The sequence below is a fragment of the Denticeps clupeoides genome, chromosome 3, assembly GCF_900700375.1.
Source record: "Denticeps clupeoides chromosome 3, fDenClu1.1, whole genome shotgun sequence".
NCBI classification, from domain to species: Eukaryota; Metazoa; Chordata; class Actinopteri; order Clupeiformes; family Denticipitidae; genus Denticeps; species Denticeps clupeoides.
In genome coordinates, this window is record NC_041709.1 from 32,280,978 (window position 1) to 32,299,332 (window position 18,355).

At 43.6% G+C, this 18,355-nt stretch overlaps 2 protein-coding genes and 1 long non-coding RNA gene across 3 annotated transcripts; all 3 read right to left on the minus strand.

Annotated features, from left to right (window-relative positions):
* Positions 1-285: 285 nt before the first annotated feature.
* Positions 286-7,473, minus strand: LOC114785853 (microfibril-associated glycoprotein 4-like). Its single transcript, XM_028972490.1, has 7 exons — positions 7,332-7,473; positions 7,185-7,226; positions 4,363-4,551; positions 4,168-4,264; positions 3,751-3,918; positions 3,399-3,639; positions 286-319 (listed from the first exon to the last, which is right to left on the minus strand). The coding sequence occupies exons 1-7, from the start codon at positions 7,335-7,337 to the stop codon at positions 286-288; spliced, it is 777 nt and encodes a 258-aa protein (XP_028828323.1). The 5' UTR covers positions 7,338-7,473.
* Positions 7,474-8,158: 685 nt separating this feature from the next.
* On the minus strand, positions 8,159-10,251 carry LOC114785443 (microfibril-associated glycoprotein 4-like). The gene is made up of 5 exons (XM_028971722.1): positions 10,246-10,251; positions 9,964-10,152; positions 9,795-9,891; positions 9,559-9,726; positions 8,159-8,430 (listed from the first exon to the last, which is right to left on the minus strand). The coding sequence occupies exons 1-5, from the start codon at positions 10,249-10,251 to the stop codon at positions 8,159-8,161; spliced, it is 732 nt and encodes a 243-aa protein (XP_028827555.1).
* A 2,316-nt stretch (positions 10,252-12,567) lies between these two features.
* Positions 12,568-13,865, minus strand: LOC114785941 (uncharacterized). Its single transcript, XR_003749143.1, has 3 exons — positions 13,822-13,865; positions 13,676-13,714; positions 12,568-12,634 (listed from the first exon to the last, which is right to left on the minus strand). It is a non-coding gene; the product is annotated as an uncharacterized LOC114785941 (long non-coding RNA).
* Positions 13,866-18,355: the final 4,490 nt, after the last annotated feature.

Consider the following 18,355-nt stretch of genomic DNA (forward strand, 5'->3'; position numbering starts at 1 on the left):
CATAGCTTCTTTTTTGGAAAATGGATTTAGCTACGGATGGCTGACCATTAATTTCAAACTAATGACTAAATGTGACTTAAACTACGCCTGCAGTATTCCTTTGGCTACAAGAGCGTGCTTTATAATAAAAAAATGAAAACAATTCACCCCCACGTTTGTTTTTGAAATGTTCTAGTTTGGCATCAAAATCCTAGCTTTGGCAACCATTCGGGTTTGGCTTCTGTCCTCAATAGTTTTCGTCAGGCAGCCGCTCCCCTGTGAGAGTGGATGAAGCCTTGCTGAGAATCAGATCGAGATCAGCTCCTCCAGGGCCTGCTGCCTGTGCCGGACGAGTGACGGATAGGAGATCACTAGCGGTTAAGGAAGCGGCCCCGTAGTCGGAAGGTTCGAATCCCGATCCGCCAAGGTGCCACTGAGGTCCCCACACACTGCTCCCCGAGGGTGATGGTTACACCTTTTTAATAGTTCAGGCTTAAAACTGTTTTGCAGCCATCGGAAATGAAATGATTGATGACAGCATAAACTGGTTGGTTTAACTGGAATGTTTCTGTCATTTAAAAACCATTGGGAGGTGGCAGATCCTTCCAGTCTTGGGTGTGAGCTACTTCTAGGTGTGTCACCTGTCACTTATGGCCAGATTCCATTAAAAAAAGGTGAGCACGCTAGTGCACAGACACAGTAACCGTCATTTTGCTGTCTTGCAGCGCCATCTAGTGGATGCGACAGAGTTGCAGCAGCTATTATCAAGTTCAAGTTCAAGTAAACTTTATTGTCATGTCTTCTATATATTGTACAGATATACAGAGAGACGAGAAGACGTGGCTCCAGTTTACACAGTGCAACATAAAAGTAGACAACAAAAAACAGATGCGGCACATGAAATACAATATATAAATAAATAAGATACAAAATATACATTTTGGCTAAAAATGAGTGTTAAAAAGTGACCAGTGATATATACATGTTTAGACTGTGCAAATAAACAACAGTAATGATAGTACAGTTATTGGTTTCAGTGCAACATGAAGAGGTAGTCCGTATAGCAGCGTGTGCATAGTTGCAGCAATGAGGTGTAAAGTGCAGAGGTGCAACAGAGTTAGTCCACAGTGCGAGTGTGTGTGGGGGGAAGTATGAGTGCAGGTAGTGTGTTCAGGAGCCTGATGGCTTGTGGGAAGAAGCTATCACGCATCCTGGAGGATCGAGACCTGATGCTGCGGTAGCGTCTGCCGGATGGGAGGAGTGTAAAAAGTCCATGTGATGGATGTGAGGGGTCGAGCACGATGCAGGAGGCTCTTCTGATGCAGCGCTTGTAGAAGATGTCCTGCAGCGGCGGAAGAGACGCTCCGATGATGTTACCAGCTGCTTTGATGATCCTTTGAAGCTGCCTGATATCGGCAACAGTACTGTTACCGAACCAGGCGGAGATGCAGCTGGTCAGGACTCTCTCTATGGTGCCCCTGTACAACGCGGTGAGGGTGGGAGGGGACAGGTCTGCTCGCTTCAGCCGTCTCAGAAAGTGGAGACGCTGCTGGGCCTTTTTGGTAATGGAGGTGATGTTGGTGGTCCAAGTGAGATCGTCTGAGATGTGGACTCCCAGGAACTTGGTGCCTTTTACAGTCTCAACCGTGGAACCATGGATGCTGAGTGGGGTGTGTGTGGGGCGAGTTCTCCTGAAGTTGACGATAATTTCCTTTGTTTTGTCCACATTCAGCGACAGGTTGTTCTCACTGCACCAGGCGGCCAGCTGCTTTACCTCATCTCTGTAAGCCGACTCATCGTTGTTGCTGATGAGCCCCACCACGGTCGTGTCGTCGGTGAATTTGATGATGTGGTTCGAGCTGTGCAGGGCGGTGCAGTCGTGAGTCAGGAGTGTGAACAGAAGTGGACTGAGAACGCAGCCCTGAGGGGCTCCGGTACTCAGCTTGATGGTGCTGGAAACATTCTCGCCGATTCGGACGGACTGAGGTCTCTCTGACAGGAAATCCAGTATCCATTTACAGAGCGAGGTACTCAGTCCCAGCTCGCTCAGTTTCACACACAGTCTCCGGGGGATGATGGTGTTGAATGCTGAACTAAAGTCTATGAACAGCAATCTAACGTAAGAGTCTTTATTGTCCAAGTGTGAGAGGGAAAGGTGAAGTGCAGTGGATATCGCGTCCTCAGTTGACCTGTTTGTGCGATAAGCAAACTGCAGAGGGTCCAGTGAGTGAGGGAGGTTGCTTTTCACCTGTGCCATGACAAGTCTCTCAAAGCACTTCATGGTGATGGGGGTCAGAGCGATGGGCCGGTAGTCATACAGGCAGGAAACTGAAGATTTCTTCGGCACTGGGATGATGGTGGTGGTGGACTTGAAGCACGCTGGGACGATCATCTGGCTCAGCGAAGCGTTGAAGATGTCTGTGAACACCTCGGCTAGCTGATCAGCGCAGTCTCTCAGCACATGACCAGGAATGTTGTCTGGACCTGCAACTTTTCGTGGGTCAACCTTGGCGAGGGTTCTCCTCACATCGGCTGCAGGCAGAGTCATCTGAACAGGATCAATGACAACGAAGAGGCACCAATGTCAGGCATGTGTGGCATTAAAACATGCCAAAAAGACAAAATTGTGACCCTCTCTTGACCCATCATAATTAATAATTTTATTCAAATACAGTAAACCTTTTGTCACATGAACTTTTTGGACTCATATATGGAACATTTGCACATCTTCACGCCTTTACAAATATTTCTGAAGTCATTTGCACAGCTTCACTTTACACATCTGCACAACTTCACCCTGCTCGTTACATATAATTTATGTTTAAAACATACATTTGTAATATTTGTTTTATTTGCATATCTGTAATTCTTGATTATTTGCAATAGTTGTAATATTGAGGTCAATAGCTGTTGCACTGCATATCATACCATATATGACTGTGTACGTGACAAATAAACATTTTTATTTGAACATTGTAATTCAGTTTGATACTTGATGCAATAAATCCTTAAACCAGTCTATTGGACATTTGCAAAGTTTTCACAGTGATCAATACATTAAAGACAATCTAAACATTGATCAGCAGGTCAAGAAATTATTTTACATAAATTTAGCATGAATTCTATCATTTTTTACAATGAACAACATTCCTTGAATTGTCTATGTTGCACACGTGCACTTTATGTCAGTACGTAACCTTGTTTAATTGTTGAAATGTTACATGTAGCGCCAGGTTCCGGGGAAACGTTGTTTCGTTTTACTATGGACTGTCTAATATGTATGTATCTGAAATGACAATAAATTTCAACTTTATTTCATTTTTTAATAATTAAATTGATTAATTAATAATTTTTGTTGTTGTTGATGAACAGATATTATGGGTGTCCAAAAGGTTGATTAGCTACACCAAGGCAATGACCTCAATTTAAAGGAGATGCTCTTTAGTGAATAGTCATCACCCTTCCATGTTTCCCAGCTGACCAGCACTGGTCCATGTGGTGTGGCGGAGTCTGGTATGAAGAGCCCGTTGGGGTTCGCATCGTGGCAGTTCAGGAACCAGAATCCTCCCATGAAATGTCTGGCACAGTTATTCTCCCATGTGTCCTGGTCTTTGTCGTAGGTGGAGAACTTCATGCCATTGTGGTTCTTCAGAGCATCACCTGAGGGGGAGATTCATATCTTTTCAGTATGTCAAGGCATCTACTGTGTGTTTACATTCTCTCTCTTTCTCTCTCTCTCTCTCTCACACACACACACATACACACACACACCTGCGCCTCCGTCAGTGAAGCTCCCAAGGTGCAAAGCATATCCAAGCGTTTCAGGGTCCACAGCGAAGGACAGGTACTGTGCATGCGCCTTTTCCCCCTCCCAGTCCTCCATGTCCACTCTCAGCTCGTTCTTCTTCCTCATGCTCAGTAGGAGAATGTTCTCTAGACCTGTCGGAATACAAAACACCAACATGTCAGATTAGCAGTGGTCAAAGGTGCCGCTGAGGTCCCTTCCGCAGGTGCCTTTCATGGCTGCCCACAGGGTGAAGGTTAAATGCAGAGGACACGATTCGTTGTGTCACCGTGTGCTGTGCTGCAGGATGGATGCCGACACTGTCAAGATGTATTTCATTTTTCAACCGCAATCGGTGGATCAACGACTAAGCAAACTTTGAGAAGAATAATGGTGAAGCTCACCCAGCCAGTACTCGCCATCAATGTTTCCAAAGCCCTTCTTGTAGTGGTCCCAGGGTCTGTAGAAGTTCACTGACCCATCAAACCTTTTTTGAAAAACCTGAGAAAAATACAAACAGATAGATAGATAGATCCAGATGATACAGATTATAACAAATATGAATTCTGGTTTATTTTGATGGTTATATTTATGCTCACAGTCCATCCACCTCCGTCAGTCTCCATATCGCAGTAGACCTGCAGGGGGGAGATGGGACCACCAGGGTAAATGCTGTAGACCCCACTGGGCTTGGTGCTGTCGTGGTTGTGGATGTCTGAACAGTCCAGAGGCAGGGACAGAGGAAGACAGAGAGTCGCGGGGAGCAACTCGAGGAGGAAAATCAGCATCTGAGAATCACAAACACACTTGCCTCAGTGATCACCGGCCCATAGCACTCACACCATCATTGTGAAGTGCTTTTTAGAGGCTGGTACTGAGGCACATGAAGGTCCAACTCCCACAGAATCTGGACCCGCTTCAGTTTGCTTACTGGCACAACGCCTCCACAGAAAAATGCCATTTTGTCTGGCCTTTCGTCACGCAATTCTCTCCCACCTCGACAAAAAGACACTTATGCCAGGATGATGTGTATTGGCTTCAGCTCAGCATTCAACACTGTCATCACTCAGAAGCTGGTAATGAAGTTGGACCTGCTGGGAATAAGCTCTCCACTCTGCAGCTGGATCTTGGACTTCCTAACAGACAGGCCTCAGTCTGTGTGTATAGGAAATAAGACCTCCAAGGTCCTCAGCCTGAGCACAGGTTCCACACAGGGATGCTGCTCAGCCCACCGCTGTTCACTCTGCTGACACACGACTGTGCTGCACAGTACAGCTCCAACCACATCAAGATCACAGATGACACAACAGTAGTGGGGCTCATCACCAACAACGACGAGTCTGCTTACAGAGAGGAGATAAAACATCTGGTGGCTTGGTGCCTGACTCTCAATGGTCACCAAGACAAAAAGAGACGGTCGTCAACTTCGGGAAGAAACCGACTGTCCCCACCCCACTGCACATCGATGGATCTGATGTTGAGATCGTCAGATCCTCACATGCCCTGTTCTCCCTCCTACCGTCTGGCAGACGGTTCCGCAGCATCGGAACTGTGACTGCCAGACACTGCAAGAGCTTCTTCCCCCAAGCAGTCCGAGCTCTCAATTTATATATATATATATTGTAAACGATACTAACTAACATCTCCTCCATACAGCACTCACCCACCTGGACACTCGGAAGGGAAATTATGTTAAAATGCTTTTCATTGACTACAGTTCAGCGTTTAACATGATAATCCCTTCCACACTCACCACCAAGCTGGAGCACCTGGGACTCAGCTCATCTCTCTGTCAGTGGATCTCCAACTTCCTAACCGGGAGACCACAGGCAGTAAGGATGGGCGGACATGTCTCAGCCTTTATCTGGAGCCCCCCAGGGCTGTGTTTTGAGCCCCCTGCTGTACTCCCTGTACACATACAACTGTACAGCCACTACTAACTCCACCACCATCATCAAGTTTGCTGAGGCTCTCAGCCTCAACACTACATAGAACTCCAATACACTCCAGCACTTTCACTCTCAATCACTCCGGACTCTTTACACAAAATCACTTTGCACAAAATCTTTGCGCTTTTTTCTCTTTGAACAATCTCTGCTCTTTTTACTCTTTTTTTTTTTTTTGCTTTTTAAATTGTATACATTGTCTTTGACTCATTTGCACACCTCCACCCTACCTGTTACACATATTTTATGTTAAAGTGTAATATTTGCTTATGTTTGCAATATTTGCATATTGGTTTTTGCAATATTTGCATTGTGTACTTGTAACATTTGCAATACTGTGGTCTGTAACAGTCACTAAAAGCATTTCACTGCATATCATACCGTGTATGACTATGTATGTGACAAATAAAATTTGAATTTGAGAACTTAAATACTGTACAGACAATAAAAGAATATTATAAAACTTTCTGTACAATAAACAGGACAAACAGAACCAAATCATGTAAGATGCTTGTAAGAGGGCATGCTGGATATTTCAAACAGGACACACAAGACAAGACAAACATGTGCAAAAAGAGAAGAGATGTGCCAAAAGAGGCTGGAAGTCTATTGTTGTTGAAAAGTTTAATAGTATTTTGGGGATGGCGGTGCATTGAGAGCTCTGACTGCTTATGGGGAAAGAAGCTCTTTCAGAAGCTCTTTTGTGTGTGTGTTCCTTGTTCAATCGTACTATAGAATGTATGCGTGAAACAGCATTTCAAGACACTATATGCTGTGTATACTGTTGTACTGACAATAAACCTCTGTTGAATCTTTTTAATCTTTTGTATACATATTTTTCACCATTGTCAAACGCTCCTGCTAAACAAAAGAACCCCGACTGTGTCTACACAAGACATGCCTACATCAAGGACCACCACCAGGGGGCTGACAAAGCCCACTCTCTAGGTCTGGGGTGGTAGTAGTCCCTGTAACTACTGATTGTAAGTCGCTCTGGATAAGGGCATCTCAGAAATGCCGTAAATGTAAATGAAGTGAAGTGATTGTCACATGTGATACACAGCAGCACAGCACACGGTGCACACAGTAAAATTTGTCCTCTGCATTTAACCCATCACCCTGAGTGGGGACGGTGCTTTGCTCAGTGGCACCTCAGTGACACCTTGGCGGATTGGGATTCGAACCGGCAACCTTCTGTTTACGGGGCCGCTTCATTAACCGCTAAGCCACCACTGCCTCTGTTCATGATGAGAAATAGAATTATATTTCAAAAATGAACACTTATTAAGTCTTGTTTCTTTTCTTGATGATACATGCAGAGATTGTAGAGACACACATCAACAGAAATGTGGTTATTATCTCTATTATCAAGCTATTTTTTTTATTATAATTCCACAGTAAGATTGATTAACTAGTTTTTTTCAGTGGCATGTTAACTATGATAGCCTCATCATTACTACCTATGTCTTACCCACCTCGATTATGAAAACACTCAGGTCGTCTGCCCATTTTTGGCACTAAAAAAAACAAAACATTTTCTGCTGTAACAGTTGCTGTGGGGACCCCAGTATTATCATATATCAGTCCAAACTGGACAAAAAAAAAAAATTTGACTGTCTTACCTTCATTTTTGAGAAGTGTCCACACTGCCTCTCTTTTGTTTGTGCTGCACTTATACTCTGTTGTATACAGACACACACACACTCTCATACACACACTCACACACTCAACAGGACACCCCCAATGTAAACAAATGTTCTCAGCGAAAATTCCCTCGCTTGCAACACACATTTAAATATTTGTTTTAAGGTTTGCACAAGCGTACAGAAGACGTCGTAAAATGTGTGGGGTTTTCTGATAAGGCTCATGACAGCCTTGGCGGGGCTGCAGAGAAAAGTGCTTGGTCAGATACAGGGCTCGGCTTGGAGCTGTAAGCGAGTTATAGAGAAAGTGACAAACAAAAATTCAACATTTCATAATTAGTTAGGGCAATTTATAGTCATATATATCTGTACACAAGTCAGGGAAAACAGTTAATTAAAACAGCCGTACTCTGTAATTGAGAAATCGGGATCCCAAACATTTGGTCAAATGACAAAAAGGAAAAAAGACAACAGAGCGTAAAGGGAAGAACAAAATAGTCAAAATGATAAAATATGTATTTCTATTCTGCATAAAACCTAACATAATTCCGCATCGGGAGAATGATGACACAATGAAATTTTAGGGTTGCAATAAATTCAACTGAACACACAGGCACGTAGCATCACATTAATCAAAGTAAGACACGGGCGACTGAAAATTACAGTTCAATTTAACTACATTGAAATTAATTCTATAAAATAAAATAAAAAGTCTAATAAATGAATTGATGGTGAAATGCTCAATAACTGGATTTTGTAAGGATTGCTGTAATGACAAGAATTCATGTAAGAATGACAAGACTGCTCTAAAAGCGGGTTATCCCAGTGCAAGGTGACCTCATTTTAAAGGAGATCCCCTTCAGTGAGTACTTGTTCCCTTTCCACGTGTCCCAGCTGACCAGCACTGGTCCGTGTGGCGTGGCGGAGTCTGGTATGAAGAGCCCGTTGGGGTTCGCATCGTGGCAGTTCAGGAACCAGAATCCTCCCATGAAATGTCTGGCACAGTTATTGTCCCATGTGTCCTGGTCTTTGTCGTAGGTGGAGAACTTCATGCCGTTGTGGTTCTTCAGAGCATCACCTGAGCAGGCAGTTTTTTTTGACACTTGTCATATGAGCAGTGGGAGATACAGAATAAAGGTCAGAAAAACAAAGCATGGGGCCTTGAAAATCGGCCTGCAGCAACATGATATCTCCATCAGGCCTCATTCTGCCTGAGCCATCTCTTACAGCGATCGCTGTTTCTTTAAATTCAGCTTTTTTTGTGCACGAAAGCCAAATCCCCTTTTGTTGAAATTCTGTGCCACGCCTGCGCAGCTGTAGCATGACATAAGCTGTCAAATACATTTACGGCATTTGGCAGACGCCCTTATCCAGAGCGACTTACAACGTGCTTTCAAGTTACCATCGATGAAGTGATCAGTTCTGGTTCATTAGGACCCCAACTATGAATACAATCTTTTTATTCACTCGGTTGTAGATTCTGTGCACAAGTTCGACAATAAGAAACTTACAAGTTAATCTAAATGTTCTTTAAAGAGGACATTTCCACAGTCTCCACTCTCCACTTTACACATTTTAAAGTGATAATGCTCCAGAAACTACTGCATGTAGTTTTCAGATTTTTTTTTTATGAAACGGTCCTTTTATTGAAATTCAGCAGCCTGTTGAAGCAGCATTTTGTTGGAGAGAGACACTCCCTTCATCAGAATCAGAAGTTAAGTTGTGTGTAATTGTCCATGTTCATGTTCATGCATGGTTAGAAGCAAAGATTGCCCACGCCGACGGTGGAAAACGATACATGATTCAATTCAATTCCAAGGGCGATTCCGAGGGGCTTCTTGCTCTTCCTGTGCCATATTTTTTTGCGCTTTGAATATGATGTCATATCCTAAACTTCGTCACATCATGATATCAGTGCATCCAACTGTTGCTGTCTGTGCCTTAAGAAACACAATTGTATCTATCTAGAGCTTTCACCATTTTGTCACTCTTTATTCTTACTATATTCTTTTCTATTTATAGCCACTGATTTTCAATCTTAATCCATGAATCTCTTTCATTGTGAGTGCAGGAATATTTATCCACTCATTCTCAATGGAAGGTAATTGACTGTTATGTTTACATCGGATTTGATCTTTTACATTCTGCTACATTAACACAAAACACACACACACACACACACACACGCGCGCACACACACACACACCTGCTCCTCCATCGACGAAGCCATCCAGATGCAATGCATAACCCAAGGCCTCTTGGTCAACAGAGAAAGAAGAGTACTGGGCATAAACCTTCGTCCCCTCCCAGTCCTCCATGTCCACTCTCAGTTCGTTCTTCTTCCTCAGGGTCAACAAGACGATGTTGTCCAGACCTGCAGATAGTCAGCACATGAATTCCTGTGTGTTGTATGTATTTTCTCCAGAGGTGCTTAGAACCTACCCAGCCAGAACTCGCCATTGACATTCCCAAAACCCTTCTTGTAGTGGTCCCAGGGTCGGTAGAAGTTCACAGATCCATCAAGTCGTTTCTGAAACACCTGGAGAGAAGACAGATGTATTAACAATGTGGATGCAATATATACACACCAAAAAATAAAAAATACACCCACAGTCCATCCTCCTCCATCAGTCTCCATATCACAGTAGACCTGCAGGGGGGAGATGGGACCACCAGGGTAAATGCTGTAGACCCCACTGGGCTTGGTGCTGTCGTGGTTGTGGATGTCTGAACAGTCCAGAGGCAGAAGCAGTTGAAGACAGAGAGTCGTGGGGAGCAACTCGAGGAGGACAAGCAGGGTCTGAGAACCACAATTTCATTTAGATCAAAACAGATCAGTGATTGGATGTGTAAAGTTATGATTTAAAAATGAAATTTTACAAAACTACCTCACCTTCATCTTTTTTTTGTTGTATTCCCCCTATGCTGCAAGGGCGTAATGGCCAGTGCTGTTCCCTCCCACTCTCTGGTGAATGTTTGGACTGTGTGTCTTTTACGCAACTGTCCACGCAGTTCAGAGAGACAGATCACAGTCACAGGTTAAACTCTGATCAATCTCACAAGGTGACAGACCTTCGGAAAGCTTCACTTTCATCACTCTTTCAACAGAATTGTGCAGCGTAAAACAGGACTGTCAGGGACAGCGGGTAAGTGCAGGAAGGGAAAGACGCAAAAGGCACAACTTACATGAAACAGGGGTTTTACTTGGAACAAAGCATGTAATACAAGGCCAGGGGAACAGAGACATACATCCCTTCAGATTTTACCATTCAAGGACCCAACGAGGACTATGGAAGATAATAAGAACAAAACATCAAATAGCAGTTCATTTTGCAATTGGCAATTCAATATTCAATCTGAGCGTGTAATTTGATATGTCATTTTGCAATTGGCAATTTAATGTGCAAAGTGCTGACGCAATCCTTAATTCATTAAAAAATTGAATAACGAGGCACTTAATTACATTTCGTATTTGCAATTCGTATTGCATTTAGCAAAATTGCTAAATGAATTGCCATTTGATTTTTTTTTAGCTTTTTTATTGCCAATTGAAAAGTAATTTCAACTCAAACTTACTCTGATTTACACCAGCGTCTTCTAACACAACCAGAAACATGTGACCACGACACTTGATGGGCCATATTTAATACTGAAACCAACAGCATCAAGACATTTGAAAGAAGACTACGCATCACTGAGTTGCACTTTCCATCCCACCCATTTCCTATCCATCCCACCCATCTTGAAAGACAAGCTTTTCATATAATAGCTCCACCCTTTCCATGGGCTTGTCATGTCACTATTCCTAAGGGGTCTCATAAACACAACAAGGGTGTGGAGAGGAGGAGGTCCACTGTTACACATGCAACCAAACAAACGATACAAACAGTGCTTTTATTTACAGTGTGCTAACAGGTTCAATAAGACCGAGGACTCAGGACAGCTAACTAACATCAAAACAGCTTAATGGAAGGGATGGGATAACAGCAGGGATAACTAAAACACGTACAAGTTACCAAAAACGGCACATGACAAGCTAACAGCTAACAGGCTAACAACAAAGGGTCTATCACACAACGAAACAAGAAACACGAATGAGATCCCCAACGGAGCTCTATGCAGATCTCCGTGGACCCTGGGGACCTCCCAAAAGCATAAGGGCCTAGCAGACCCTGGGGACCTCCCGAAGACCATCTGAAGTCTCTTTAAATAGGTGGAGGTGACCAATGACAGATGGAGCTGGTAGGCCTCAACTCCTCCCACGAAGTCAACCTAAAAGGGACAGGACACAAAAACACAGCCAAACACACAGAACACGTGGGAGCGTAACAGGGCTCCAGGTCATTTCCACATTTTTGTTCACAGCATCTATGTGTGGTACATAAAGGCCGTTAGGGTTTACCTGGGCACAGTTATTTAGCCAAAACCCTGATGAGTGATATTTGGCAGATGAAGATTCTTCTAGGTCTTGGTTTTTTGTCAAAGATGAATAACTTCAGGCCATTGTGAATAGCCAGGCCATCACCTGAAAGCACATGGAGGAAAGATTTATTCTCTTAGTAATGAGATGAAAATGAATAGTCCTAAAAAAAAATCTTCATATATTTTATTTCTGAAGACATGCACTCACATACCTGCTCCTCCATCAATGTAGCTTCCTACGCAAGGTGTAGCCAAATGTCTCTGGGTCCACAGAGAAGTGGTTGTTATGGGCACAAACCCCCCTCCCCTCCTTCCAGTCCTCCATGTCCACTCTCAGCTCATTCAACTTCCTCATTGTCAGCAGGACTAGGTTGTCCGGACCTGTAGTAAATGTATTCATTTCTCTGATGGGTCCAGTATGCTCTGGGGCATACTGGGTTAAGGAAGCGGCCCCGTAATCAGAAGGTTGCCGGTTTGAATCCCAAGGTGCCATTTCGTTGTGTCACTGTGTGCTGTGCTGCAGTGTTTCACAATCACTTCACTTAAAACATTTCTAAAAGACAAGGCTTCTATGCTACCTGGCTTTTGTAACTAAGGCCTAAAAGCTAAAAGTGTGGGTTACACACTTGCCTATGAACCAGAAGACCCAGGTTCAAGGGCATCTGATGAATGTAAGCTTCATGAAGATAAGCTGTGAAACAAGTCCCCTCATTTAAACTTGGTAGGACTTTTGATAGGCAGCTTTCAGTGGTGCACAACACCACGAGGACTTAACTTACCGTAATTCACTGTTTAGATTCCGAAAGCCTTGTTTATACTGTCCAGTTTCTGTAGAAAGTCACGGAACCATCAGATCTTTGCTGAAAAACATTGCAGTTGGGGTGAGCAGAGCAAACACATGCTAGGTGTAAAAAAAAACAAAAAAAAAACAAAAAAAAAACACATATGCTTTAAATGGATTATTGGATGCAAAGATGTAAATACAGGGAGTGCAGAATTATTAGGCAAGTTGTATTTTTGAGGAATAATTTTATTATTGAACCACCATGTTCTCAATGAACCAAAAAAAAAAAAAAAACTCATATCAAAGTTGAATGTTTTTGGAAGTAGTTTTTAGCTATTTTAGGGGGATATCTGTGTATGCAGGTGACTATTACTGTGCATAATTATTAGGCAACTTAACAAAAAACAAATATATACCCATTTCAATTATTTATTTTTACCAGTGAAACCAATATAACATCTCCACATTCACAAATATACATTTCTGACATTCAAAAACAAATCAGCGACCAATATAGCCACCTTTCTTTGCAAGGACACTCAAAAGGACACCCAAACCAGTACTCCACCTCCACCTTGCTGGCGTCTGAGTCGGACTGGAGCTCTCTGCCCTTTACCAATCCAGCCACAGGCCCATCCATCTGGCCCATCAAGACTCACTCTCATTTAATCAGTGCATAAAACCTTAGAAAAATCAGTCTTGAGATATTTCTTGGCTTGGCTTTTCCACACGCTTCTTGCGACCCTGTTGACTATTTTGAATGAAACGCTTGATTGTTCGATGATCACGCTTCAGAAGCTTTGCAATTTTAAGAGTGCTGCATCCCTCTGCAAGATATCTCACTATTTTTGACTTTTCTGAGCCTGTCAAGTCCTTCTTTTGACCCATTTTGCCAAAGGAAAGGAAGTTGCCTAATAATTATGCACACCTGGTATAGGGTGTTGATGTCATTAGACCACACCCCTTCTCATTACAGAGATGCACATCACCTAATATGCTTAATTGGTAGTAGGCTTTCGAGCCTATACAGCTTGGAGTAAGACAACATGCATGAAGAGGATGATGTGGACAAAATACTCATTTGCCTAATAATTCTGCACTCCCTGTACATGCTCACCGTCCATCCTCCTGTACCACTGTCCAGGTTGCAGTAGACCTGCAGGGGGGAGATAGGTCAACCTGGGAAAATTGTGTAGACTCGCTGGATTTGGTCCCAGCATCTCGGCACAGGTTACTGGCACAAACACCTTAGGAGTGCAATACCTTGGGAAGCAGCAGGAGCTGAATATGAGATCCCTTGATAACACACACACACACACACACACACACACACACACACACACACACGCTTAAGGGGTATGTCTATCAACACCACAACTGACTCATGACCAATGACTTCACACAATCACTAACACCAATCATGCTATTGCTCTGCACTGCCTCCTGGTGGTGTAAAAGCTTACATGAACTGTTCTTTTGCACAGCTTTGTTCCAGCAATGCTTCCTTGTCAACCCATTCTAAGGATAATGCATGAAAGCTTTGATTTAATTAGTCAGAAATGTGTTTAAAATTTCCCTATTGCAGTTTTCACTTTTGCTGAATCCACCATTGGGAAACTCAACTCAATTCATGGCACAATGTCATATTTAATGCCTTCTGTATGGCTCAAAATGACAGTCCATTCCTCATCTGCAGTTCCTTGACCTGCGACAGTAAAATACAAAAGCTTACTTTCATTTGTCTGTGATTGTAGATTCTGTACAATGCAGACAAAATTGAAAACTGTGTGCAGTTGCTGTTACTGTCTGACTTTTAAAGTCCTGGTTGAAGTCTGATTGAACCGTGAAAAGATATGGTCTGGAAAATGGATTTTGGGAAAAAATTGTTGTTTTTGAAAGCATTCCTTGGCATAGTTTAAAAGCATATTCATTTTCTAAATGATAAATCTGCATAGTTTTCTATGCCATTATGAGAAAACACTACTGTCCTGCAAGAAACTTATATTGAGCCTAGTTTGAAGCAAACCTCCAGTTGGTCAGACAGAACAACCTGGTCTGCAGGGCATTCTGCAGCGTTGCACCGGGATCAGTTAAACTGCATCAAATGTGTGAGATAATGTAGGGAAGGGGGGCTTTTGTGACAGCAGTCAGACTAGATGTTTCTCAAGGAGACACAAGAAACACCACAAGGAACAAGGTGAGGAACACAAGTGCAGGTAACCTGTGAGTTTATTACACCAACAAAGAAACATCTGGGTTGAGTCTCAATAACTGTGCTGTCACATGACCTCAGTATGGGGTAGGCGTGGTCTGTAATGATCTCCTATTAAATCACAGGTGAGAGTGATCTGGAATAAATGGCTGCCTGTAGTGCAGCAGCTGAACCGGTGGTGGGCGCCACAATGTGAGGCACTGATCAATGAAAAAATCATAATCAAGTGCTGATAAAGCGTGACTTCATCATCATCATCATCATCATTAACAACAAAATGGCCTCACGTTCGAGCCCCAAGTTCACAGCTACACAAAGAGTAAGTGCAATGAGATTCTTTAAAGTGAAGTGATTGTGATCCACTGCAGCACAGCACACGGTGACAAGATGAAATGTGTCCTCTGCTCTGAACCATCACCCTTGGTGAGCAGTGGGCAGTCACGACAGGCGCCCGGGGAGCAGTGTGTGGGGACGGTGCTTTGCTCGGTGGCACCTTAGTGGCACCTTGGCGGATCGGGATTGGCACCGACAACATTTTGCTGGGCCATTTCTGGGCCATTTCCTTAACTGCTAGGCCACCACTGCCCCTTTTTACCAGGTGGCACCTATAGTTAACTGTCCTAATTACCCACATGTCTTTTGCCCCTTTGGTGTGATTTAGAATTTGTGTAGGAAAGTGCCAGTCCTGCCAAACATAGATCTTGTGCTAAATGAAAGTAAACATAAAAATGTGCTGGACCAGGGTTGGTGAACCTTGGGGTATAGGGTCAATTGTCCCGCTATCCCTTGGTTGTGTGTTGTACCCCTATATTGTTTGCCGTGACTAAACCCGCCCTGTTCATGTTTTCGAACCCCATGTTTAGTTCTTTTGTGCACTTGCGCCTCATGCCTTTGTTCTGGCATGACATTTAATGTGTGTGGTTTTAAGGTAGAAGCCGTGTCTCTGAATCGAGACACTTTTGCATTTATTTTTCAATAAATTCTTCAAAACAAGAATGATTGTTAAAATGAAGATTAAAAAAGATTATTAAACACATAAACACCATTCCTCTGCTATATTTCCTCATATTCCTCCCTGTAGATGTGCCAGTCATCATCACCTACCCCCATTGTCCCCACACAACAAGCTGCACAGAGAGAAATACAATTAAGGGACCATTTGCATAATTGTCCATGACATTTTAAAACTTGAGTGGCTTTCATAATGGAATCTTTGACACACTATTGTTGCTGAGTGTGTAATTAGGCAATAGATATAGTCTTCTATTAACAGCCGAAAATGATGAACTGGCCCAGTTTGACACCTCAAGTGGGTAATTATGGGCAAATGAATCATAAACAGGGTGGGACAGAACTGATTGATGATTTGACACTGAATGACGAAAGCCTTAATCAGTCCCTCCAGATTTTTAAGTGCTGTACTGGGAATTGTGGTTGGAAGAGAGTGGTATGATTTATTAAAAACTGAACACAGTGAGAACAGCACTGACATTTCTGTTGTGGCATTTGAAGAATTCATGCATGATCTGTGTGTGCATGTGCACAGGCGCAGTTCAGTTTATGGCGCTGTGTGGAATTTAGATGCCATTTTTACTACTTTATAGTTCATATAAAATCTTATTTGCTTGTTCACACATTGTTTAATTTGGTCAATTGTGATGTATGCAGAGGTTGTGTACACGTTGTGATGCCACGTTGCACCCAATGAAATGTGTTCTCTGCAGTGGGCTGCCATGAGGTGCCCGGGGGAGCAGTGTGTGGGGACGGTGCCACAGATTAGAACCCAAAAAACATAAGGAAGAGCCCAAACCCATGTGTGAGGTGTATATATTTTTTGGTCCGTGTGTTTCTGGCCTGCTGGGGAGGGAAGGGTGATGGAGGCGTGAGGAGCCTGCGTCAGAGTTACCAGGTTTTTTTTTTTTTTAAATCACCATTTTCATGATGTTTTGTGTGTGTAGCTCCTACTTTACCCGACACAGCATTACACACATGAATGTATTTATTCTTTCAACAGCCAATGGTGAAAAGGCATCATTTAGCAGCGTGAAGAATTCGTTTCCGTACGGAGAACACACCCTGTAGATGTGTGTAAAACTAAGTTGTGATTTCACACGAAAATAGCTGCTTCACCAGCATGTGTGGAAAGTGGGTCATCAGGAAAACACCATGTTGCACAAAATGTTACAAGGACATTAGTAGGCAAAGTGTGTGTGTGTTTTATTTGTATGTATGTGACAGCGCCTGAGAAGGTTCCAGATGTTACCTGTGCTTCCACACATGTTGTTCCAGCAGCTGCTGTTAATTCACCCCACATGCAAAATTGCAACACACTCGGCACACCGCGTGGTGCTAGGACCGCCACAGGAAGTGGATCCGGCGCCTGCACCTGTAAACAGGGAATTATCTTTTTGCCTGAGGCCTGCTATTTCAGAGCTAAGGCTTTGCACTCTTCCTCCTCCACCCCTGGGCTCTTGATGGAGCTACAGCAGCGGCGAAACCCCAGAGGTCTGAGCTGGATGCGGTTCAAAGCTACATCAGAAGGAGAAAACAACAAATAGAGGCATCGCGTTCGGTCGGTAAATCTGTCTCTGCCCCCAACATAGTTTTCAGAACAAAAAAAATTACTTTCACTAACTTTCATAAACTCTGAGCATCTCCACCATATATTAACCTCCCTCCATGTATTTTCATTTATTGCATTTACCAGACGCCCTAATCCAGAGCGTCTTGCGACCAGTAGTTACAGGGACAGCCCCCCGCCTGGGGACACTCAGGGTTAAGTGTCTTGCTCAGGGACACAATGGTAGTAAGTGGGGTTTGAACCTGGGTCTTCTGGTTGTTTCGAGGCTACAACCTCCACGGTACAGGACCATTCCTCTAGATGAACACAGAGGAACTTTGTATTCTTGAATGTGAACTGAAGTCTATGAACAGCGTTTGTGTCCTTACTGGTGGGTGAAGGTCGCAGGGCGGTGGCGATGGCATCGTCCGTGGAGCGGTTTGGACGACGGCCGAGTTGCAGTGGATCCAGGCTGGAGGGCAGCAGTGTCTTCATATGTCTTATGACCAGCCTCTAGAAGCACTTTCATCGTGACGGTAGTCTTTAAGACACGGCACTCAGTACTTCTTAGGCACGGGCGGTGCCAATGGTGGTGGCCTTGACACACGTTGGCACGATGATGGTGCTCGGCGAGATGTTGTAGAAGACAGTGAGAACATCTGCCAGCTGGTCTGCACGTTCTCTGAGCATCTTCCCGGGACGTTTCTGAGAACTCCGTGAAGAAAGATAAATACAAAAAAAAGCACCATTGTGGAACCAGAGAGGCCGCTGCGAGCTACTGTCACGCCACCATCTTGGTTCAGACATCCTTACAAATGTAGTTATAGGTTAAAAGGCAGTAACGGATGCAGTGTATTGGTTTGTTTGGGGCGTGGGCCATGAGTTAAAGGAGAGACACATACAATGATGAAGGTGGGCAGAAGGTCTGGGCATGTCCTCTGTTTCATACGACAGTATTTGACCGCTTGACTTTCCCAGCTGTAAAACAAAAAGTTTAATACTTTCTCCTTCTATATTACAGTGAA